At 42.4% G+C, this 24294-nt stretch overlaps 3 protein-coding genes and 1 non-coding gene across 10 annotated transcripts; 1 reads left to right on the top strand and 3 right to left on the bottom strand.

Annotated features, from left to right (window-relative positions):
- Positions 1 to 374: 374 nt before the first annotated feature.
- eef2k (eukaryotic elongation factor 2 kinase) lies at positions 375 to 11391 on the bottom strand. Of its 7 annotated transcripts, none has more exons than XM_035145004.2 (20): positions 11204 to 11391; positions 10461 to 10747; positions 9999 to 10058; positions 8711 to 8811; positions 7059 to 7119; positions 6903 to 6940; positions 5972 to 6143; positions 5550 to 5699; positions 5330 to 5462; positions 5099 to 5226; positions 4475 to 4682; positions 4302 to 4366; positions 3952 to 4029; positions 3386 to 3442; positions 3125 to 3190; positions 2406 to 2537; positions 2029 to 2217; positions 1830 to 1954; positions 1500 to 1678; positions 375 to 951 (listed from the first exon to the last, which is right to left on the bottom strand). In XM_035145004.2, exons 2-20 carry the CDS (start codon positions 10704 to 10706, stop codon positions 839 to 841), a joined length of 2301 nt encoding a protein of 766 aa, XP_035000895.1. In that variant the 5' UTR covers positions 10707 to 10747; positions 11204 to 11391; the 3' UTR covers positions 375 to 838. The 7 variants fall into 7 exon arrangements, with proteins under 7 accessions (XP_035000895.1, XP_035000893.1, XP_035000894.1 ...); XM_035145002.2 differs by having other exon boundaries at positions 10461 to 10722; XM_035145003.2 differs by having other exon boundaries at positions 10461 to 10719.
- An 845-nt stretch (positions 11392 to 12236) lies between these two features.
- Positions 12237 to 12318, top strand: trnal-uag. Its single transcript has one exon. It is a non-coding gene; the product is annotated as a tRNA-Leu (tRNA).
- A 942-nt stretch (positions 12319 to 13260) lies between these two features.
- Positions 13261 to 16129, bottom strand: LOC118100598 (probable low-specificity L-threonine aldolase 2). The gene is made up of 7 exons (XM_035145886.2): positions 15762 to 16129; positions 14841 to 14924; positions 14667 to 14755; positions 14399 to 14584; positions 14158 to 14295; positions 13839 to 14031; positions 13261 to 13739 (listed from the first exon to the last, which is right to left on the bottom strand). Exons 1-7 carry the CDS (start codon positions 16060 to 16062, stop codon positions 13435 to 13437), a joined length of 1296 nt encoding a protein of 431 aa, XP_035001777.1. The 5' UTR covers positions 16063 to 16129; the 3' UTR covers positions 13261 to 13434.
- Positions 16130 to 17371: 1242 nt separating this feature from the next.
- Positions 17372 to 22680, bottom strand: LOC118100727 (probable low-specificity L-threonine aldolase 2). The gene is made up of 7 exons (XM_035146086.1): positions 22362 to 22680; positions 20789 to 20872; positions 20614 to 20702; positions 20333 to 20518; positions 18669 to 18806; positions 18356 to 18548; positions 17372 to 18249 (listed from the first exon to the last, which is right to left on the bottom strand). The coding sequence occupies exons 1-7, from the start codon at positions 22612 to 22614 to the stop codon at positions 17942 to 17944; spliced, it is 1251 nt and encodes a 416-aa protein (XP_035001977.1). The 5' UTR covers positions 22615 to 22680; the 3' UTR covers positions 17372 to 17941.
- Positions 22681 to 24294: the final 1614 nt, after the last annotated feature.

Below are 24294 nucleotides of genomic sequence, written 5' to 3'. Positions count from 1 at the left end.
TGTGCATCTGTTTTTGTCGTGATTTTTGTGTCTCTTTTGCCCACGAGCCTGGATCTATTAAAGCCCACTTTGTCATTCGGGTTGACGTTCACGCAGACGGAATCTACGGTGGCCGAGAGAGCTCAACGCACTGCAAAGTAAGAAAACACATGCAGATAGAAAAACCACGTGCAAATCCAGTAACTTCACAAAGCATTGAACTTTTTGGGGTTCCCCTGGAAAACAGTTCCTTTTGATTCCATTTCAATTTACAGCAGTTATTTCTGTATTTGCATATTACTGGACTAGAGTTGGAGCATTAATGTAATACTGTACCGTATTTGGTCTTAAATGCCACCAAGCTCCACAGGGAACAATAATGACACATTTTCATGTACAAAGCGATGCAAACTTTATTTTACAGTTTTATACTGCAAACATTTTTACATACATTCATCCAAGCATTCATTAGCATTTTGGGGGCAGCGAAAGTAAACCATTTCCCTTCTTTGTTTTTTTTTTTATTCCTCAGTTTTTCTCTTTCATACAGACGGTCAGAAGCCAGAAGGAAGCAGACACAGGAAATGAGAGAAAACAGGAATCAGCATTACTAGCTTCACAAACAGAGAGAAGGAAGGACAGGAACCCGGAGATACGAGCCTGATCCTGGAAGATACACACACACACACACACACACCTAAGGCATCAATAGAAAAAATCCATTCACTACTCTGTAATAAAAAATATGTAAACTGCAACCATCCAAATTGTGTCCTGAATGTGTAAAGGGTCAGACTAGCTGTCTGTCAGACACATGATCTCCTGTAGCATTCCTCGCGATGGGAGCGTGTATCCCGAATTACTCCTCCTCTATCAGCGCCCAGGCCTCTTCAGCTTTCATGTAATACTGGTTCGCCAACCTGCCTTTCATGGCGGCCATGGCAGCTTCTGCTGCTTCTGTAAACAGATCACCTGCAGGGAGAGATGATGACGAGGATGAGATGATGTGAGAGGCGATTACGGAGGCAGTGATAATATTTGCATCAGATAATAGTTTTTCGTGAGGTACACAGAAGAAACACTTAACAGATACAATTAGAATGAGGATGGTGATAATTTATATGTTTCCTGCTGTTAACCAATCCCTTGAACAGACAAAAAACAACAATGACTTAAAGCCAATGCTATAAAGTCTGATATATCTTATTCCTCTATGCCGGAGAGCTCCATCGTTGTCCATATTGGGACTTTATTCTTGTAATATTACTACACAAAATCAAATTTTCCCCTTTAAGTGGCTCTAATACTCCGTCGTAAAAGAGAGCATTTAGCCATGTTGGGGAGAAATAATGAACTGTATCTGTTGTGATTCCATCTGTCTACAGCCACCACGCTCATTTCTAGACAACACAGGGCGAGTGTTCAATAATATGGATTTCAGTATAATATTCCTTTAAAACATAAGGGTATACTCTGTATATTAACACAGTGAGGTCTGTCGAGCCAGCGTGGAGTCCAACCTGCTCTCTGTGGGTCTGCGGTGAGGTTGTGGCCTCCCTCGTGGTACATCTCTCCGACTCTGGCCAGCATCAGGTAGCGAGGCTCATCCTGTGTCCCATCAAACTCTCCCCCCTCGTCACAGTCCGTCGTCTTCAATGCACTGTCATACCAGCGAATCGCTTCACCCCAATCCTGCTTTCTGAAATTTAGAGAAAGAGATTAAACAAAACAGAAACATCAAAAATCTAAAAAAGTCCCACCAGGGGGCAGCATAATCATGACTGTAGGACAAGGACTTCTCATATTTCTAACTCAAACTGGTTCATCTGCTGAAAACAAGCTTCACTGACCTGTCAGCGGACAGATTGACTCCTGAATCAAAGGCTCTGGCCACAATAATCATTGCGGATCTGTCACCAGCCTCAGCCGCCAGCAGGAGATACTTGAAACCTTTCATCCTGTTTCCTGCGCTATCCTGCCAACAGCACAACAATGTTAGAACACGCAGGAGCACACAAAACCACAGTCAAATCAGCTGGAGAATTGTACCTCCAGCTCCATGTCTGGCAGTATGTGATGGGGCAGCTGCAGATAGCACAGGCCCAGGGCAATGATGGCCTCCAGCTCTCCACACAGGGAGGCTCTGTCCAGGTGGAACATGGCCGAGTCCTGATCCCACTGCTCGTCCTTCTCACAGAAGCGACCGGCTTCGTGGTACCGCACCATGCCCAGGTGGACCTGTGCAGGAGGAAAGAGATCCAGTATATGTTAGACGTATGAAACTGCTAAAAAAGCACAACCTTTAATAAGCTACGGTACGGTGACCATCAAGAATAAAAACACCTGTTAATGCAAGACATAGTCCTGCTCGTATCTGTCATCTTTATTAAAATCTAAATCATCCAATGTGATGGTTTATTTCTCACCTTTCCAAGAATTGACTGGCCGATCGTTTTCTGCAGCAGAGTGTTGAGTCGCTCCACCTCAGTGGAAACGCACGACGGTCGGTGGACGTGAGCACGAGACGAATGGTAGACGCTCCACTTCTCCTCTGTCAGCTGGGCACAGCCACACAGCAGAGATATGAGAAGGAGAAAATAAAGGGAGAGGGTAACCATCTGTTCTCCACCACAGTAATCTGAAAACTAATTATATGATGCCAGGTAGATTAAGTGCAAATTGAAAAGATTCAATAAGTACAAAAATCACACTCCACTCTCAGGGGTGTACCCATCCAGAAAAAAGTGCTTTAATTCTACATGGGATAGATCAGCTTTTTGCCCAGAGCTGGAAGAGTGCACCCCTGCAGGCCTGTCAATCAGCAAATGCAAAAATCATGTGAAGCATGAGAACACACACACACAGACACACACACAAAGTTATTATGGCGTGAATCATGAGCAAAGCTGGTGAAACAGAGGTAGATGGTGTTTCGGTTCCAAATCTCATTTTTTATTTCCCTCTATTTTGCTTCTTGTGTTTGTTCACTAAATCGAATAAAGAGCAGAGGGAACATGGCTCGCATCTGAATTTTGAGAATCATGCTTGATAAGTTTTTGGCAAAGATAGCTCTTGATAGCAATAACAATGCACAGGGCTGCAAGACGAACCACCCGAGCTTTCGAATCTCCATGCAAGTAATCACCCATTCGTTGTCAGGGTTGAATGAATTTAGGTATGCGGAGGCTCTTGGAGGAGCTACCACCTTCCACTGGTGAGGGAGGACACAGAGCAGGAGGAGGTCGATTAGTGGGAAGATGAGGAACGAATTTCATTGTTAAAAAAAGAAGGGATGAGGGAAGAAAGGTGGGATGGCAAAGTGAGGAAAAGATGAGGAAAATTCAAGGCGGTTTACGATTGAGGCGGGGATGAGGTTTTAGACACTGATGACTCTACGTTTGTTTACCCGTCTGACACTGTCCTCGTCCGACTCGGAATAATATCTGTTGTATCGATGATGAGCCTACGTGGTGATACAACATGCATTACAGAGGCTACTGTCAGAAGATCCAACAGTTATCTGAACTTAATGTGGACAAGAAGAAAAGGTTAACAGCTGCTCAGACGACCGAACGACAACGAAGACTGAGCTATGTACAGCAACAAGAAAAGTCCTACATGTCAGTCAGTGTAAATAAGTGTTAAAATGGAGACGTCAGGACAGTATGTGCAAAAATGTCTCTACAGATAGGAAAACAATGTATTTCTATTTCTTAATACAATGTAGACACTAAAAATGTATTAGTCAAATTAGTTTAATACCTATTTAAACCATATTTACCATATCTAAAATATATTTCCTGACTTATTATGTTAACTTGATAACACATGTTTGTCTTTGTCAACTGAAGAGAAGCCGTTTATGTCAATAAAATAAGAGATTCCATTACTTGAAAATATCCTGCAAACAAATCCTGGAAGTTGTCTGACTGGTCCAGTAAAAACACAGTGAGGTCAAATGAAAGTCTTTACCCCGTCTACGTGGTCACTTGGATCGCCTTCACTCCTCCTCTCGCTGGGGTATCCGCTGTCACCGCCGCTATCCGATTCCTACAGACGGAAAAAAATATAAATAAAGTCGGTGCAGTGACTCGTGTGGGTGCAGCCCAGAGCTGCCTACCTTCAAAAAAAGAGGATGAGGTAAGTTATTGTGCACACGGTGCCTCGCAATAAAAGTGTTGCTGCTGTATTTGAACTTTAAATCCAAACCCTAACCCTTCAGATTTGAGTCCTAAACTACAGCAATTTGGTCATAGGAGAATGTTTGTCAAAATGTGGCACAGTGTTATTTGTGCTTGTCCCATTCACCTTATGTTACTCACCTTATGTTCTCCTGTGTTGTTGTTACCGAATCTTTCATGTTCATTCATTCCAGTAAAAGATAAACCTGTTAGAACGCAGATATTTGCATATTTACAGCGTGAACACCACTCTTCACTACATGAAACATACTATAACAAATGCACATTATGTATTGACGACGTTACGCCCGTACCAACAGGCGACTTGCCCATTGTTCCAGATACAGCTATCGGAGATGAGAGGATGAGAGGCGAGCAGGGGACCGAGTCCACGTCACTCGTGCTGTCGTCTGCAGATGACGTCTCAGAGAGGCGGGACAACAGCTGAGTTCCTGACATGGTGCGAACACGGGGGGAACCGCAAGGCTCCTCGCAGCCTCTCAGCACCGTCTGGGCTGACCGCTGGAGGAAAACAAGATGAAACTGCTCTTGAGGAGATTAAAGCAAGCAGGTGATAATGAAGATAACGCGAAGTAGTTATAATATTCTTATGAGAGTGAGCGTGTGCAGGAGAGCTGTGCAGAAGAGCTGCAGTACATTTTCTAATTTCATTTAATTTATTCATGAGGACAAAGCACATTAATCATCATTTTTGTAAAGGTGCCAGTGTTACCAAGCTGGTTAATTCTAATTATAATCCTTTTGAGATAATAATGCATATTTAACATATGGTAAATTTAACAAATACAATAAAATTCACTCCTATTTCCCCCCATTTTTGTCACTATAACTATATGTTTTTCGTTATCTACCCTGATGTAATGCTGACTTCTGGCCCTGTCTGTCTTTCTTTAGGGTTATAAACATGTTCAATTTACGAGCAGTTTGTTGGTGCAGTCCAGCTGGGATTTCTCTGCAGGTGAGAGGTCAAAGGGCATCAGGCCCATGCTCTTGCAGATCTTGTTACACAGGTGGGAGTGGAAGAACAGCGCCATGCCTCGCACACCTGGAACACAGGTACATTATGATCGAGATGCGATATCTCTTTCAGCATCTGTCAAAACGCTTATTTAATCGTTCACACGACAGAAAAACTGACAGAACCAAACCTAGATTTCCATCTCCGAAGTCAGTCCCCTTCTCGGTGTGAATCTGAGGGTCAGTGTAGAGATCCCCGACACCCTGGATGTCCACCACGATCAGCTGGTGTCCCGACCGCTCGAAGCTGAAGTGACTAAAAGCCTGGTGGATACAGAAGGGAACGAAGGATTGAGATTAAGTGATTGTTAGTTGAACATGTATCAAGATCCGAGGGGTGACGTCACTCACCTGCGGGGTGAGTCTGATGTTGTCGTCCCTCACGAAGCCAGAGTTGGAGTTGTATTTGATGTATTTGCCCTCAATGTAGTGTTCCAGGTGGAACACAGGTTTGCCTGGTCTGTCCGTCATCTCCACCGCACACATCTGCATGATGTCCACCTGAGGTTTACAAGGAGATCAACAGTCACTCACTCACACATGGACCTTCGAATCAAGGGCTGAAAGATCAATGGTTAAAATAAAATAATCTATGATCATCTGTTGCATAACTAAATCTCAGATTAAAGTATTTTCCGTTATCAAATGAAAGATAAAGGATTGTGCAGCCATGCGCTCTGAATGCTTTCAAAGGATCATAGCAGATTTTATCCATATTGTCTCGTCCCATTAACGAGTCAGCATCAGCATAACAGCAAACGTTTGTCCTGCACCTGTTTGGGAGGTCGGTGTCGGTTGTACTCCTCCCCCCAGAGTTTGGCCTCCATCTGCAGCCTGACGTCCTCAAAGTAAACCTTTCTGTCCACCGCCTCCATGTAACTCTTGGCCACGTAGTTCGATGCCGACTTCCAGTTGCTGCTATGCGAGAAATTAGACAATTTTTTCCTGGAGGGAAATGAAATAAAAGTTAGAATTCACAGTAGAGAGCAGCTTTTAAATTAACCCTTCATTTATTCACAGTAGGCAGCTGAAATTGCACATAGGGGTGGAATATATTTTTTTTCCATCAACTGGATCTAAACTCAGATCTGCCCAACATGACCCCAGATAAAAACAGCTGCAAACGCACGTGTTCAAATCCTTCAGGGAAAACAAACCACATTTCACATGTGAAGATTTATTTTTTTAAGGGACCTAACTTGTTTGGGCTTGTTGGGGCTCGGGGTCTTTTGCCAGTCAGATTTTTCCGTGGGATACCGCAAATAGCAAACAGCTGAAATGAGGGAGATGTTGACGGATGCCTCTCATCTACATTTCCCACATAACTGAGGATTAAACATTGACAATTACACTATTATTCCTTTTTCTCGTTCGTTCTGCGACGTCATGCAGAAGCCAAAACAGGCTCAAATTCGATTCAAAACAATAAGCATCCCAACGTCTAAATTGAAGCCCTCCTGCCATCATGGACGAGTTTATGAGCTGCTTCATACTCTCTGCTCCATCTTGGGCTCATAAACTGTGGAGTCCTTCAGCGGCTCTCCTCCTGAGTCTGAGCCAGAAATGGGAGGAATGTGGACCTCCACCACTTGTAGGCCACAATCTAAGAGCTCCACACTCCTCTGCTTTGCTTACACTGACAGCCTCTGTGACTAGAACACGAGGGCAATAACCGCTGGATGAGAACTGATGAGTAGGACTTACGTTCTGAAGCACTCCCTCATCGCCCCTTTCCCGAACGGCTGCAAAAAAACAAGAGAGATAAATGAGACCAGAGACAACAGGCTGAAAGACTTTCTTGTGTACATGTGAGTTTTAAATATCGGCCTTACAGGCGTATTTCAAGAGGAAAAGTCGTACCTGAGTAGCCATCTTGATGTGGATCTGGTCCTGAGCCCACTCCCCTGTGATGGCATTGTACCTGTGAAGAGGAAAAGTAAATTAAGTCAAAATAAGATGAACAGTTATACTGAATAGGCTCAGTCAAATATCTTGTGCTAAAAATTATGAATTCTCTTTTTCAGCGTAAATTGTGTTTTGACTTGTCGGCTGGACAACCGGTCTTGGTCATGTTTGCCATGTTCCTGTTTGTCTTATGGGCGTTTGATTGTCACCAGCCCATAATCAGTTCTTATCATGGTGGCACTGCCGACATCAAGTTTCCTCTTTATACAGAAACAAGGAGAGAAGAGTGAAAAAGTGTGTGAGTTTTCCAGAGTGTGTTGTTTGTCTCCTTTTCGTTTTGGACTGCTGGTTAAGGGAGTGAACATGACTCATAAAATCCTATTAGGTGCACACACTGTAGATGTGCACTGGGTCAGTGTGTCTGTTTGTCTTGTTAGGGTGTGTGGCCTGAGTTAATGAATAATGCAGGAACTGTAGCTGCAGCTGCAAGTTTTCACATCTGAAACCTGAGGGCCTTTAAACAAGATTAAAATATAGTCACTCTTCTAAAGCCTGGGAACGCCGTGTACCATGACTTTCATTCCATCTAGTTCATACTGGGCCATCAGAGAGGGGAAGGGGGCTGAGGTTTCATGTGGGCAAAATTAGCACAAGAAAAAAAGAGTGTGACGGTAGATCCCAGCTCCTGACAATTCCTCCTCTCTCTGCAGTGAAGTCCCGGCTCTGTGTGTTATGTAACAAGCCTCAAACACACACACACACACACACACACACACACACTCGGCCAAAGGAATCCATTTCCCTGCTGTTTTGCACAAACCCATTCCATTGTTTGTCGCTGCCTTGATGCAACGTGTCAGAACTCTGCAAGGCGTGTTTGGGTTTTTGTAAGCGGTCGCACTGACAATATAAATATCTGAGCAGCTGTTAATCCTGCCAACAATATGAGCTGATTAAAAATAGCCATCTGTGCTTCATTTCCCAATTGAAGGGGCCCGTAATGTTTGTCAACAGACAAGAGATTAGCACCACTGACCGAGATACGCGCCAACTAGGAAGTCTAAAGTCCCTTCAGTGAAAGCTCAGGGCTAATACCAATCAGGGAATCTCTCATTCTCACCTAATGCTGAACTATGTTGCTTCCTAAACTACCCCGATACATTAAAGCTGCTCTTATCAACATTTTAATCTTAAAAATAGGTCAGATGACAAAGCGTGATGTTGGACTCTGCAGTTCCCCCATTCTCTAAGATGTTTTTTTGTGTTTTTTAGTTCATGGTGCACACTTAGCTAAAACTAGTTTTTCTTTTTTGTGAAAATAAGCAATTGTTTGCCAACACGGACCAACTTTATGAGGTGGTTCTCCCAATTGGCTCAAACATCAACAAACACAACTTTTTCAACTTTTGAAACGGATAAAAAGAATCCAATTAAATAAAAAGTTCAATATTATTTGAGGATTTTTCAATATGTGGTATTAAAAACATTCGCACCCAAACTGTACCTCTCATACAACAAAAAGGGCTTTTTTCAAAGTACAAAGAAGCACATGAGTAAATAAGTTCCATCACTGCTGTTGATTTACAGCAACACAGAGTTATTCTTACCTGTAACGAATGCAGCGTTCTGTCTCAATTTCCTCCAGATGAAACTGAGCCCAGGGGTCGGGCATGGCTTTGGCCTTTTCAATTGCATGTTTCCATGCATCCTGTCATGGTAAGGAAACTCGCAGTATTAGTATCATGTAAAAATAAGGCGAGAGTCGGTTTCCACAACAGGTTAGCCAGAATACTCAGGGGGGAAAAACACAGGGAAGCTGTTTAATGCAAAAACTGTGAAATATTGTTTGTATGACAGAGTCCATTTTGTGCTTTTTCTGCACAACATCTGTCATTTTCAGCCTTTAAGTGATGACACTATGGTCACAAATGGGACAAATTTAAATGTCACTGTTTCTCACTGAACAGCTTCCCTCAATCGGCTACAATGCAAATGATTTATCAACAAAACTCAGGGACGAACTAACGGCAACTTAAGGATGAAACAGTTTATAACAGGAAATACATCAGGAAGGCAGGAAAATGGAGGAAGGAGGAAGCAAGAAAAAAATAATGATTTTAAAAGTACAAAGCACAAAGGAAGCACACATTGATTAAAATAAAAAATCTAACTGATTAATGAGCTTATCATAAAATGATACATCACACTTTAGTACAAGGCAGGAGTCTCCTATATATTCATAATACCTTAAATATTTTACTGCCACCTTAAAATGAATGTTGTCACCATTGCATATTCCATGGCCATCTGCAGGTCTGCCATTTAAAATAAATAACTTTCTTAGTAGGACCCTAAGAAGTGTTACTAGGAATCTAAACCTGCTGCAGTAACCCAAGCCATGCCCCCCCCCCATCCCCTTATACTGCACAGCCGCACGTCTTCCTCGTGTACTGGTCTCTGTCCCGCAGGCATTCGAGACATGTTTATATTTAGAGCAAAGGATATACAGTACATAAAGAGAAACATGGAGGGTGTGGTGTGGTGTTTTTGACTGGGAGGGTGTCACGTCTGTTTGTGAGGAAAAGCAAAACAAAAACAAATCCTAATTTTTGTTTGTCAACAAAAATATCACATCCCCGATGTTGGTTAGTGATGATTTATGAACTGTTAAGTGTTGAAAAAAGGAGAATGCATTGATTAGGATACACACAACACCAGCATGAAACGAGTCATGGGAAGAGAGAAAAAGTGAAAAGTATGTTGCTGTAAAAATAAATAAATAATAATAAAAGTAGGAAAAGGATGTTAATTGCAGAGTGGAGAAGGAGAAGGGAGGTGTGGATGGTCACTGGTGAGGAGGGAGAGAAGAAAGATATAATTTAATCCGTAACGTACCCGTGCGCTCTGAGACAAAACCTTGTACGAGCGAGGTTCTGCCACTGTTTCTGTTTCATTCTAAGTAGAAAAATGGAGAAAATGTGCGGCTTTAGACGCTGTAAACAACAACACCAAACAAAAGACGTGTTTCGATGACACATAATCACATGAGGTAAGATACACTCTGTGATACTTCCTGTTCTCGTCACAGTAAAATGATGAGGTGGACATTCACACACATAGCATACACATTGGTTTGTGTGCAGATATCATGTCTCCTTATAAGGCAAAGAGCTGTTCTTGCAGCATATTGCAGAACAAGAGTCTGTGATGGAGCCGAACCACAACACACTAACAGCAAATTGTTTAACTTCATATTGAGCGACAATAAAATAATTATCCAGTGCTCGATTTTTAACTGTCGCCTGACTTTACAGGTGAGCATCATCTCGCATCCCGTTGCCGGGGGCAACAGCTCACCTTGTACATGAAGCTGTTCTTAGGAAGAGAGTTTGACAGCTGCCGGCTGTACACCAGGTTCTTCAAGTAGTGACAGATTTCCACGGCGGAGTCGGCCAGGATGGGGCTGATGATCTCGTCGTCGTCATCGCTGGCGTTGGGGTCGCTCAGGGAGGATGTCCGCTGGCTGGGGGCCCCTCGTTGGACGGGGGGTCTCTTGGCGCTGCCCTCGTCCTCCATGGTGAACATCAGGTCGTCGTCCTCCATGATGTCTGCTGTCCTGCTGATGAAAGGAGGCAGGGGAGTGACTGGAAAGCGGTGCCACACAAAGAGACATTGAGGAGTTCATCTATAGCAGCCATGATGGGACTGTGTACACAACAAGCCTGCATCATGGCTGCACAACAACTTATACAATAACATAAAAAGTAATATAAATGCTGATTCAAGCAGTAAATATGAGCATCAGCATGAAAAAAAACAATTTAGCTCATAACATTGATGGTATGCATCTGTAAGCACCTTTCTGTTCTGCTGCATTGTGTTTACAGATGGTTGAAATACTATCACAACACATAACAGTCCTGTGCTGCTGCAGCCATGGATCATGTTGAGCTATGCTGCAATACAACCTCCCGCTAAAGGATTAGCTTTCCTTTGGTCTGTATGTGTGTGTTAGATACATGTTTTTACAGATCAGACAGTGTATCACCATGAGGCCCAGCTTTACCCACTGTATCAGAATGTGAAACTCTCCCACTCACCTCTTCCGTCTCTCGGTTATAAACACAGGGCGTCAGTAGCTGCAGGTTCAAGTCTCCTCCCGGGACAAACCACAACACACAACACTCGGTCGGTTCTGGAGCGCCAGAGTCCACCGTCGGTCCGGGGAACGAGTGTGTGTGATCGGGACGTGGATCCACCACAGCGACCGGAGCCCGATGCACGTAGCACCTCTGACAGACACGCCCCCACCCACCGCTGCTGCTTTCAGGGCTGTCGGAAATTATGAACGAACAACATGGGACAGGAAAAACTTCCAGTGATCGAATGCAACTAGTGCATTTAATCAAGTAGTTCTCCGACACTAATATTTCACATTGAATTTGAAATAAACTCACTCAATTTAGTTTGATTGGCATCGCATCAAATAATTGATCTGATTCTGATGTTTTGATTTGTTATGTTATGTTATGTTATGTTATGTTATGTTATGTTATGTTATGTTATGTTATGCTGTGCTATGCTATGCTATGTTTCGTTTAGCTATGCTATGATATGTCATGCTCTGTTATGATGTGTGAAATTCTCTTCCAAGTATTTGTCTAATTTGGGGGACAAAAAACTAGCAGATGTGGTTTCTGCTCTGAAACCGAAACCACATCTTTTACTATATTATTTTTTTATTTATATTATTTACATTATGCATGTATACATGCATAATGTAAATAATATAGTAAAAGATGTGGTTTCGGTTTCAGAGCAGAAACGCTTGATATTGACGGTAACGGAAGAGCATTTGAAAGCAGCACTGGCTACAGTTAGCATGTGTTAGCTAGCCTAGCGTCACATGACAAGACACCTGGTTCAAATGGAGAGCGTTAACACACGTACCGGCTACAGTACAGTTATATCTAGCAGGTTCACTATGTTGAGATCAGTCAGTGTTTGGTGGAATAACTCCTCTCGATAAGTAAACTGTTAATTCGTCGATGCTACACGTGCAGCAACAAAACAGCCAATGATACAACATACAGGATCTTTAAATTACATTGTTGGTGTCACCTGTGACAACGTGGTAGCGTGGCCGAGTGGTCTAAGGCGCTGGATTTAGGCTCCAGTCATTTCGATGGCGTGGGTTCGAATCCCACCGCTGCCAATTCCTTTTGATTATTATTTATTTTTAATTCCACTCATGGACCATTAATAAGTTTATCTCTCGTGGTTCCTGCTGCACTGCCCACGCTGCGGAAACACACCATTTAATCATAGTCTTTGGATTCTGCAGGAAGGAGCAAACCGGTCTTATGTAAATGAGTCATGCACCTGTATTGTTCTTTCTACAAAAGTACAGCGTGTTTACTGATGAATTGTTTTGCATATGATCCTGCGCCAATATTATGTGGGACTGAAATAGTAAGAGGAATTACCTCATTTAGGGCTGGGTAGCAGAGTCTGGTATTAAACAGGCCCCTACGCTCCAGCCTTACATGGCCCTATATCAGAAATGTCACACAAAGTTCCAACCTCCTATTGGACCTACGTCATGGACCCAGATATTGTTTTGGGCCTTGGCATGATACGTCTGTCGAAGTGATTTCATAAATCTCAGTAAAACGTACTGCAGGAGGCTGGAGACGAATTTTGCAACACCCAAATGCCAAACAACCCCAAATGACACACATTTTAGGCCTTTTGAAGTGTGTGTCAAATGTGTTGAGTTGCCAAGCAGTTGTGATTTTCATAACTCTTGCAGGGCACGATTGAGCCCTTTTGCCAATCCCATGGACTACAGGCATTAAATATTATATTCCTATAATTTCGAGCCCGTTAGATGCACAGAATTGCATGGAATGACAAAACCATCCCAAAGAGCGGATGCAGCAGTGCCATCTTGTGTCAACACATAACACAGAAACGTTTTCCAACACCACATGTTCCATGTCACTCACACTGACAGGTTGAGAAAACAGGTTTTCAGGGTTTTAAATAACATTTTCACTTATTTCAAATTCATGAAGAAACACAAATAAATTCATAGAGTGGTTTGGCCGATCTCTTATAATAACTATTACTAATAAAACAAACTCTGACAAAAGACACGGGTTTGTTAAATTTAATGCAGAGCAATTAGAAAATCCCTATAAATAACTATGGATATAAAGAGGTCCATGATCCAAAGTGACTTCAGTAGTTTTTATGTCCTCAAGTCTTTTTCTAGATAACATTTCTATGATCAGTCTTATTAATTAGACCTTAAATCAAACATCAGGTTTCACTGGTCCCTGAGTTTCTCCTTCAAATGCTGAGACGCAACAAATTGCATTTTCTGGATGGCCAGCTGGGTATCTTCAGGGGAGATCCCTAGATGCCACACAGCCCGGACCGAGTTTCCAAAATGAGGGTACATGAGAACTTGCACCCCTTGTCCCAGTGCAGCCTCCTCTCCCTCGCCGACCTGGACCATGCGGGCGCAGAACTCAGCGGGACTCAAACTGGGCTCCTTCAAATAGAAACGCAGGATGTTTGTCTCCACCGCCGCCATGTCAACGGCAAATAGAGGGTCAAAGTCGAGGAGAGCTGAGCGAGGAGAAGACACAATGAAGAATTATGAGCGGGGAGCATGACGGCAGCCAGTCAATGATTACACTTTCATGAAGAAAGACATCAGCTGCTCACCCTGAGCGAAGGTTCTTGCGTTGCGGTGATCCTCCTCCAGTCGTCCCACCAAATCCAGTAAAGACACTTTTCCAGCTGCTGCTAGTACACCGGCCTGCCGCATCCCCCCACCCAGAGCTTTACGGCACCGCAACGCTCGGGCGATGAAGTCTTTGGGTCCGGCCAGCATGGTACCCACAGGGGCACCCAAACCCTGACACACACAGCAAAGAGAATGTTTTATTTTGTTTTTGTGCAAATGCTTTGTCGGTTTTTAACACATATGAATTCTCTAAAATAGAAGTATAAATTCTAGAGTCTTTGTGTTTTTCAGTCGCACCTTGGAGAGGCACACACTGACAGTGTGTGTGTGCTGCAGTATGGTGTGTGGATGCACCCCCTGGGCCACAGCGGCGTTCATCACCCTGGCTCCGTCCATGTGAACCGACAGACCGTATCTGTCCGCTAAAGCACGAACCTTGGTGATGGAAACAAAGCATCGGAAGGTGATCAAACTTGTGATGCTAAGTTATCCACTATGTGTTATTAAGGCAGGTATCTCAGAAAACAAACTCTCCCACCTCCTTCAAGAAGGTCAGAGGCAGCACACGTCCCCCCTGGATGTTGTGCGTGTTCTCCACACATATGAGGCGTGTGCGAGGGTAGTGGGGGTCAGGGTAACCGTGGCGGATCTTCGATTCCAGCTGCATCAAATCAAATGATCCATCGGGGAGCGTGGTCACCGTGGTGGCGTGGACGCCAGCCAGCTGCGTCAACACAAACATGCACGTTTAGTTCCTGCAGACGAGGGGCCCAAACTACAGAAGTGTGCTGCTCCGACAAGCTCACCTGTGCACTTCCTCCTTGCTCATAGATGTGTATGTGCGACACATCGCCCACAATCATCTCGTCGCCTCGCTCCCGACAGTGCACCATCACTGCATAATGAAAGGGTGCACATGTATGACCATTCTGAACTCATATAAAGGGTTATACACTCTTGCCAATAAAAGCTGGGATCACCTGCGATGAGGTTACTCATGGTTCCAGTGGGGACGAAGAGCGCGGCCTCCATCCCAAACATATCCGCTGCGATTTTTTGTAGCTCTGCAGAAATAAATCAAAAACTGTTAATGATGCCATTTCAAGTCGAATATGAATGTCGGGGGTTACAGACCCTTAGATGACACCACAGGAGCAGTATGGAGGCATGTTTATGGTTTTTCTGTTGTTTTTTTTTACTTTTGAAGAATCTGTCACCTTTAGCTTCAATTGTATTGGATTCGGCTGCAACACTGTTTAGGCCTGAGACTCCAAAAGTGTTTTGTGGACTCAAACACTTCACCCACCCCTCCATCGGCCTAGTGGTGAGTAGATAATGAGTGGATTTTCATTTTTCAGTGACCTATCCCTTTAATATGTTATGCAATTGAGGAGGAGTGTATAGTAGTTTATGCAGAGTTAATAAATCCTTTCAAAAGATGCACATGAAGTGTGACAAACTGTAAGTAATACCGTATATTGAAAGTTGTATACAAATAATAAAACATTTAGTAGTTAATAATAACAAGTTGAAAAACCGTTACTATTATATGCATATATAATTTTTTTAAATTTGTATTGTTATTGTTATTATACAGAAGTGCCATCTTGTGGCAGTACAGTTAACACATTTTAAAGACTTTCAAATGTATTTTCTTATTTTGATAATTAGTAAAACAAGAATTCAACAGATTCAAAATGTTCTAAATTCTAAACATATAGAGACATCAATCTTTTCCAGAGGTTCATGAACCATATCAGCCATAGTGACTGTTTAAAATCAAGGAAAAATGGTTTTCAATATTTATCTAGTCTAATTAAAGCACTTAAAAGTCGCAGTAAAGTATATTTGAATATTTATAAATAAGTTCTTTCAGTTAGTTACACATGAAACTCTCTTACCATTAACTGTGGGATCCTCTCCCATCACATCATCTCCGACCTCGGCCTCCGCCATGGCCTGCCGCATCGCGAGCCCGGGCTTGGTCACCGTGTCGCTCCGGAGGTCCACCACCCGGACGTGGGGCGCTCCGCCCGGCCCGGGGTACCTGGGCTTCGCGGTGTTGTAGTACCCCCGGGTGGAGGAGCTCCGTCCCGGCAGAGCAGCTGCAGCATGTCGGGCCCGCTGGTTTTTACCTGAAGCGACGATCGTGCATTTTAACGAACGAAACAAGAGTCTGCAGGTGAGTGTTTTCACAGACATGATGCCGCAGGTGTCATTGAGCCTATTTGTGTCGTTCTCACATCGAACTTTGTATCGACGGCGTTGAGTCGATAACTGCAAGGACAGTTAATGGATTACCTATCAGCTGATGGACATGCACACACCAGTAAGGACCTCAAGGTGGCGCTATTATCCCAACAAAGCCAACTATACACATGCAGCAGTATCGAAATATTCCACTATGAATTTAATTATACTCCTGTCATTAGATACTTGATCATAACGGTCTCATAACAATATCATAATACATCATCATCATCATCATTATTAGTAGTAGCAGTAGTATTGTTGTTGTAGTATTATTGTTGTAGTAGTAGTAGTTTTCATATAGAGGGAGCAGCTCAAAGTAACCATTCATAATAATTGATTATTACTATTATCATTTTTTTGTTGTTTTTGTTGTGGTTGCAGATTTCATAGAGGGGGTGTGGCTCCAAGTGAAGAAACAAGAGCATGAAACCTGCAGGCAAATCAGATAAAAGTCCAAATAAGATAAGATAAGATAAGATAAGATAAGATAATCCTTTATTAGTCCCACAATGGGGAACTTTGCAGTATTACAGCAGCAAGAGTTAAAAAAGGCATCAGCAAGTAATAAGTAACACTTAAGTTTGAGAAATAGAAAAAATATTGAAATATAGAAAAATATATATGTTACCAAACTAATATTCACAGTGTAAAGACAGGAAAGAAATCCTGTGCAATGATTCAAAAGAAGTTTTAAATATCAATGGCTGAGTACAAGTGAATATGTGGAAGGTAGAAGTAACATAAGAAATATATAATAACAATAAAATAGGTGAAGGTTAGTTAAAATGGTCACATAGCCTGCATCTCTTATCTTGTGTGTGGAATTACATGGTTTTGGTGAATGGTTTAAAAAAGGCAGAGCTGCTGCCGATTTTCCTGATTGTGTAATTGTTTGCATCTTATAAACAAGTAAAACACACAGTGACGATTGACAGAAACTCATGGGATATGCTACTTCAGTATTTTAATCTACTTACATGTATGAACACATCTGGGAGAAAACAAGCAATACATTTAAATGATTTCTGCGATGAAAAAAAGCTGCTGAAGTTTCCTTTTTCATGCGAGCTTTTAAAATCTGAATGCTGGATAATAGATTCAACCTTCGTGGGTGAAACTGCCATGTTCTGCAACAATTCTGTTTGTGGACCAACTGATACAAATTGTGAAATAACTGGTTTACTGCAGCCTAACCAGCAGTTAACTTTGGTCCAAAGTCAATAAACAGCATGACCCCCACACACGTGACTTTGCCACATATAAATTTGGACTTTTTGAAATGTCTATCCTTCGATACAAATCTTTGTGCAGAACACAGCAGAAGTCAAAGAAAGCAAACTGTAGACACCCAACCTTCAAATATCCACAAATAACAGGTGAATGACCCTCGCAGTTTTTAAGATAAAGAAAGTATTGCTCAAACTACAGTTGATCTTCATTTACTGGTATTGTTTCTTATTGATGAATAGTTGTTACTGATTTAGTCAAAGGTGTGAACATGTCTAAGAAAAAAAAGTATTGAAAAATCGAAACATTCAAATGAACTTGTATAACTAAGAGACAAAAATGACTTGGAGCTGTTGTAAACATGACGGAATGTATCTACAGTGTTTGTGTTAATAGTGATTAATAGGGGAATTGTTATCTCCTTTTGATATTGATTATTAAAGTGTGTTTATTGTATAGTTTGTTTTATTACAAGATATTTAAAAGCAATTCATTTGATTGTGATGGTCATGTTAGTGAAACGTTTGTTGATACTGTGCAGCACCTCTCCCCTAAAATACTGTATGTTCCTGTGGATTAGACACTTGCCGAACATCAGGTTTCACTGGGCCTTGAGTTTCTCCTTTGAGTACTGAGACACAACATATTGCATTTTCTGGATGGCCAGCTGGGTATCTTCAGGGGAGATCCCGAGATGCCACACAGCCCGGACTGAGTTTCCAAAGAAAGGAATCATCGCGACCTGTACTATTTGTCCCAGTGCAGCCTCCTCTCCCTCCCCGACCTGAACCATGTGGGCGCAGAACTCAGACGGACTCAAACTGGGCTCCCTGAGATGGAAAACCACGATGTTTGTCTCCACAGACGCCATGTCCACACCAAATAGAGGAGGGTCACAGTCGAGCAGAGCTGGGTAATGAGACGAAATATTTAAAAAATAAGTCATGAGCAGGAACATAACGGCAGCTGGTTAATGATTACATTTTATAGATAATAAAATGTATAAGCTACTCACCTTGAGCAAAGGTTTTTGCGTTGCGGTGATCCTCCTCCAGTCGTCCCACCATATCCAGTAAAGACACTTTTCCAGCTGCTGCTAGTACACTAACCTGGCCCATCCGCCCACCCAGGGCATATCTCATCCGTTCCGCTTGGTTGATGAAGTCTTGGGATCCAGCCAGCACGGAACCCACAGGGGCACCCAAACCCTGTTGCACACCTAATTGTCAACTTGGCTTTGTCGGCTTAACATGACTTCTCTAAAATACATATATACAAAATTTGTATTTTCATATCTATTCTGGTCTGTCTGTGTTTTGAAGACCCACCTTGTTAAGGCACATAGAGACGGAGTGTGTGTGCTGCAGTATGGTGTGTGGATGCACCCCCTGGGCCACGGCAGCGTTCAATAGCCTGGCTCCGTCCATGTGAACCGACAGCCCGTATCTGTCTGCTAAAGCACGAACCTTTCAGATGGAAACATAGCATCGGAAGATAATCAAACCTGTGATGCTGCAATCTGCTTTGATATGGCAGAAATCAGAGCTACTGTCATATGTGTGCAACAGAGCGGCACAAACCAAGGAAACGACCCAAATGCTGATAACCCGGCAGAGTAGACAGTTTTAGTAGTTTAGTAAAGGGGCTTGTAAGATTAAGTTAAACAAAAATCAGAGAGAAGTCCAAACAGGCAACCAGAACCAAAAGGGATAGGGCAGAAATCCAGAGGGCGAACACAGAACAAACAAAACATCCAAGCAACTAAAAGTTTAATTGTGCATTCGTGTTATAATAATCTGAAAAATTTGTTCCCAACTGGCGCCACCTCAAGTCGGAGCAAATCGGACGTTATCACAAACCCTCACCCTAACCCTAGCCAATTAACATCATTGTACAACCACATCTCTTGTGGGTCCCATTTATCGAGTTGTGAAGTGGTTGTTCTGACTTTGCTGTGTTAATTTGCTTTAAGATCATAAACTAGAAAAAACATGGACAATGTAAACATAATATGCTGCACTTATTAGTTTAGAGCCTTTAAACAACACTTTGACACATCTTTCCAATATTCATATACAAAGGGTTAGGGTTAGAGTAAAGAAAAAGATGTTAAAGGTTCAGTGTGTCAGATTTAGGTGAAAGGGATCTTTGAGCAGAAATAATAAATAAATAAATAATCCTAGTGATGATTTCACTTGTGTGTTTCATCTAAATTGTATGAATTGTAGTTTTCTTTACTCTAGAATGGGCCCTTTATATTAAAATACTTTATATTTACATCGGGAGCGGGTCCTCTCTACAGAGGCGGCCATGTTTTTTTTACAGTAGCCCAGACTGGACAAACTAAACACCTTTTGAGTTTTGAGGCTACCACAGGTTCTTTTTAATGTTTGGAAGAGGAGGGTGAGGTGAGGGGTATTCAGCTGCAACATGACACTTCACCACTAGATGTCTGTAAATTCTACACACTGACCCTAAAGAGATGAACATGCAGTTTTAAAGTGACAAAAGTGAAACATTAAAAGCCGCTCTTTAGAGCTGATTGTAAAATTATGTTAATTGGTTTTAAATTGATGACGTCAGCAACCCAGCAACTCGTGTACGATCTTTTAACCAACGAGTTGTTGTTCCGACTTTAAGTGGCATTCACTTGAATTTTTGCGGTCGGGAAAACCACCAAATTCGGAACGACGACGATTCCACAACTCAAGAAAGAGGAACTTCCGAGGAGCATGTGAATGCACAGTCGAGAACTGATTGACTAACAAGACAGGGGTGCTCCAGAAAAGTAGAAGGAAACACACAGAGACCGAGAGTAAAATCACAATTGACACACAAGTGATTTCAAAATAAAACAGGAGGTCCAGGCAGAAGGATCACACAGGGAATTAGATCATGACAATGTTGAAATGTAAAAAAAAAAGAAGCTCAGCATGAAACAAGACGTAGCGTTCTCCACCACACGTATGTTAAAAAAACGAATCACTCCCACCTCCTGCAAGAAGGTCAGAGGCAACACACGTCCTCCCTTTATGTTGTGTGTGTTCTCCAAACATATGAGCCGTGAGCGGGGCTGCGATGGGTGAGGGTAATTGTGGCGGATCTTTGATTCCAGCTCGTCCAAGTCAAATGTTCCATTAGGGAGCGTGGTCACTGTGTTGGTGTGAACACCAGCCACCTGTGTCAGCACAAAAATACACTCATTAGTTCCTACAGGTACAAACTGACATGTAGATGAGGCCCAGCTACAGGTGTTTGACGCTCTGCTCTCACCTGTGCACTTGATCCCTGCTCATATATGTGCATATGGGACTGGTCGCCCACAATCATCTCGTTGCCTCGCTCCAAGCAGTGCGACATCACTGCATAATGAAAAGCGTGCACATTTATGACCATTCTGAACTCATAAAAAGTGGATTTAGACTCTGCCAGTTGAAGGTCAGCTCACCTGCAACAAGGTTTGCCATGGTTCCAGTGGGTATAAAGAGCGCGCCCTCCATTCCAAACATATCCGCTGCAATTTTCTGTAGCTCTGCAGAAATTAGTCAAACACTGTGACATTTTTGCAACAAGAAGGACAAAAAGCAGCTTTGCATGCACTAATTATTATTATCTTACTTTGTTACTACTGTTGCTGCCACTGCTGCTATTGTTACCTTCAGTTTCCTCATTGCTATTTATCTGTTTGACAGTGGATCTGTATAAACAGGCAGATCCAGCACCTTTCAAACTAATATTTAAATTTTTGTCGTATCTTATCTGCAAATATCACATGTTACACAGATAGCCTATGGCCTAAAGTGGTAAATATGGTAAATAGTGATTATGGCCCACATAGCACAAAACTAACACTGCATGAAAAGAAGAATTTGTGTCAGCTAGTGCCCCTGCAAATTTTGCTGGAATTTCAGGTTAACGACTGTTCAGATTAATCTGCAGGCAGCAAAGAAAACTGCCAGGAACTGCCGGGAATTGACGTGGGGTTCCAGTTTTGGGCAGTTTTACAAGCCTGAGAAGCTTGGCAGTTGACCCTCCTGCTCCTAGGCCTAGGGGAGGCTTTCACATGTAAATGACAAAACTGTGAACTTTACAAATTCAAATCAGGATAGTTTCACCCAGTGGTGCAGAGGTTACACCTTTTTCTAAAAGGTACTAACTCCCTGGTAACTTAACACCAGAAAGAATAAACTGGTCCTCAGTCCCATACTCATCCCATATAAATGTAAAGTACAATTTAAAAACTGTTATAACCGCTGCTTCAAAAGCGAAAAGGTCATTTGTGAAGTTTTACCCTGAAAACGTCACACTTTATAATGCGAGCAACATTTGGCACCTCTGCTTGACATGTAGTATTGCTATGGTTACTTGTAGCCCAGATCTGGCGAACGGGAGCGGACCACCCAACTACCATCATTCCCTGCCGTATTTGCAGTGTAGTTTGGGCCAAATCTGGGCCAAAACAATTTTGCTATGTGGGAGGGAAAAGGGATTAAATACACGCTAATCCCACATCTTCCTTCTTCCTCATTTCTATCCTCTGAACCCAACATGTTGAGACAGACTGATGCCAATCAGATTATTGGTTCTGCCGTTCTTCCTGTTTCTCTCCGTTCTGTAAGGGTTTGCTCATTGTGAAATGTGGTTTCTTTCTATGATTACTAACGTTTGGGTTGTATAAATAATTATATAATTCATTCATGGTAATTCATGATAAAAATATAATAAAATACAACCAGTAGGATACCTAATATGTGTATTAACGTGTCACGTAACAAAGAGTTGATCATTATTGCCCAATATGTATGTGTGTGAGTGTGTGTGTGTCCTCAGTAAAATGAACATTAACACATTAGGATGAACAAAAGTGATACAAACTAAATTTCTGAACCGAAAAACTGAACTGTTTATCACAGAGCAATGAGCAACAAACACTTGTGCTCTACTTTTTAGCCATTCATTCAAAGTTATTTTAATTAGTTACATATAAAAGTACAATTTTACCATCACTCTTCGGTTCTTACCGTCAACTATCGGGTCCTCTGAAATCAGCTCAGCTCTGATCGCGGCCGCCGCCATGGCCTGGAGCATCGCAGGCCCGGGCTTGGTCACTGTGTCTGTGCGGAGGTCCACCACCCGGACGTGGGCCGCGGGGTGCCTGGTCTTGGGGATGATGTTGAGGTAGCCCCGCGTGGGGCCCCATCCCAGCAGAGCCGCCCCTGCTGCTGCTGCTCCATGTCTTTTACCTGACACCGCTCCTCTCATCAAGACTGACATTGTTGAAAACTAACAAACTGATCTAAGACAGTTACCTCCCAGTTGACAGTACACCATGTGAGTGTACTTTACTTCAGAGCAATACTTGATATACCTGAAAATGCACTGAGTTCCAGGTGGTTGGGGGTGGAGTTATGTTGAAGTTAGGCAAATAAAAGTAAAGTTGCTTCAGGGAGGCATTCTTAGGAGAAAACACATGCAAAGTACGAAAACATCTTCATCAATTTAACAACACAACGCAACACATTACAGTTGTTCAATTTTGCAGTTATGGATATCAAACTGCAATGCATAATACGAGCAGACTCTGAGTAGCTGCTGCAAACCAGCACTCAGGAGACAGAATGACTAAATCATCAGCATATAAAAGATGGTTGACAAGCCTGTTCCCCACCACACATCCAGTCTTACACTCCTATAACTTTTTGGAAAGATCATCCATATAAAAGAAAACAGGTGACAGTATTCCAACCTGTCGGTCAAATGCTTTAGATGCTTCCAAAAAACACATCAATATTATGGTGTTATGTCTCCTATACTTACTAACAATTTCCTCCAGTTCAAATATATACACAAATCTGTGCCGGTGTAACAGGCCAAATTAACCCCCGCCCAGATTAAACCCGGGTATAGTTTGGCCCAGGCCAGAGTATACCCCGGGGATAAACTGCCTTAGGCCAAACTATACCCGGGGGTGTAAAATAGCCCAGGCCATACTAACACTACTGAGAAGTGTTGTAGTAATCTTTGATCTTTGTAGATGTTTTGATGTTATCAGTGTTTAACTTTGAACATTTATATTGTAGCGAGGACTTGCTAGTCTTAGAAGTTGAAGTTTCAGGACGTAGTAATCTTTGATCTTTGTGGAAGTCTAATAGTTTTTCTGGTTGAAGTAATAAAAGTCTATGTTTTAGAGTTTTAAGATTTAAGTCAGTTAGCTTTCTCACTTAACTTACCTGACAAAGCTGAACCCCCAATAAAATGTTGAAAAATTAAGTAATTCTTGTGTATATCACTCAACACTACTGATATCATGGGGGTATAATCTGGCCTGAGGGGTATGAATGGGCCTAGGCCAATTTATACCCCGGAGTATAAATTGGCCTAGGCCATAATATACCCGGGGTATAATCTAGCCTAGGCCCCTTTAACCCCAGGTATAGTCCGGACTGGGGGTATACTATGGCCTGTTACACCGTGTTTGTTTGTAAAACCAAACTGATTGTCAGTAGTTAAATTATATATTCTTGAAGTCTTTCCAAGAGAAGTTGCTCTTCCTTTCTTTGGAAAGTGCACTAGCCAGAGCAATTGGTCTGTAATTTGTCCATGCTGGACACTTTTCCAGTTTTGTTCTTAACAACTGACACTAATACGACAGACAACATAGAGCCAGGCACTGTGCCACGCATTAGCGGACCAGGAAAACAAACAGCGCTGAGATCCAGTGGCTGGCATGTTTCAGATGTTCTGCCGTCACGTGGTCGAGGCCACATGTTTGTTCACTGCTGATTCCTCAATGCTATAGCACACTTCACCAGGTCTGACCAACACTGATAAAACATCACCTACATTTAATTCTTCACTCTCAACACAATTAAAAATATCCCTGCATTGGTTTCTATATAATTCAGCTATATTTTCAGAACCAGTCCCCCCATCAATACTGGAAGGCAAGGGCAT

The sequence above is a fragment of the Hippoglossus stenolepis genome, chromosome 21 (genome assembly GCF_022539355.2).
Source record: "Hippoglossus stenolepis isolate QCI-W04-F060 chromosome 21, HSTE1.2, whole genome shotgun sequence".
Lineage (NCBI taxonomy): Eukaryota > Metazoa > Chordata > Actinopteri > Pleuronectiformes > Pleuronectidae > Hippoglossus > Hippoglossus stenolepis.
The sequence above is the reverse complement of the archived record's forward strand: the minus strand, read 5'-3'. Positions and strand labels throughout refer to the sequence as shown.

Excerpts from the sequence above, each read along its gene's own strand:
- LOC118100727 (XM_035146086.1), bottom strand. The coding sequence starts at position 22,614 with ATGTCAGTCTTGATGAGAGGAGCGGTGTCAGGTAAAAGACATGGAGCA. Across the intron at positions 20,703-20,788 it reads CATGGCAAACCTTGTTGCAG|TGATGTCGCACTGCTTGGAG; the intron begins GTGAGCTGACCT and ends TTCATTATGCAG. Across the intron at positions 18,807-20,332 it reads CTCTGACCTTCTTGCAGGAG|GTTCGTGCTTTAGCAGACAG; the intron begins GTGGGAGTGATT and ends TCCATCTGAAAG.
- eef2k (XM_035145004.2), bottom strand. The coding sequence starts at position 10,706 with ATGGAGGACGACGACCTGATGTTCACCATGGAGGACGAGGGCAGCGCC. Across the intron at positions 7,120-8,710 it reads GAACGCTGCATTCGTTACAG|GTACAATGCCATCACAGGGG; the intron begins GTAAGAATAACT and ends TCCTCTTCACAG. Across the intron at positions 952-1,499 it reads CGCAGACCCACAGAGAGCAG|GTGATCTGTTTACAGAAGCA; the intron begins GTTGGACTCCAC and ends CTCTCCCTGCAG.
- LOC118100598 (XM_035145886.2), bottom strand. The coding sequence starts at position 16,062 with ATGTCTGTGAAAACACTCACCTGCAGACTCTTGTTTCGTTCGTTAAAA. Across the intron at positions 14,756-14,840 it reads CATGAGTAACCTCATCGCAG|TGATGGTGCACTGTCGGGAG; the intron begins GTGATCCCAGCT and ends TTCATTATGCAG. Across the intron at positions 14,296-14,398 it reads CTCTGACCTTCTTGAAGGAG|GTTCGTGCTTTAGCGGACAG; the intron begins GTGGGAGAGTTT and ends TCCATCACCAAG.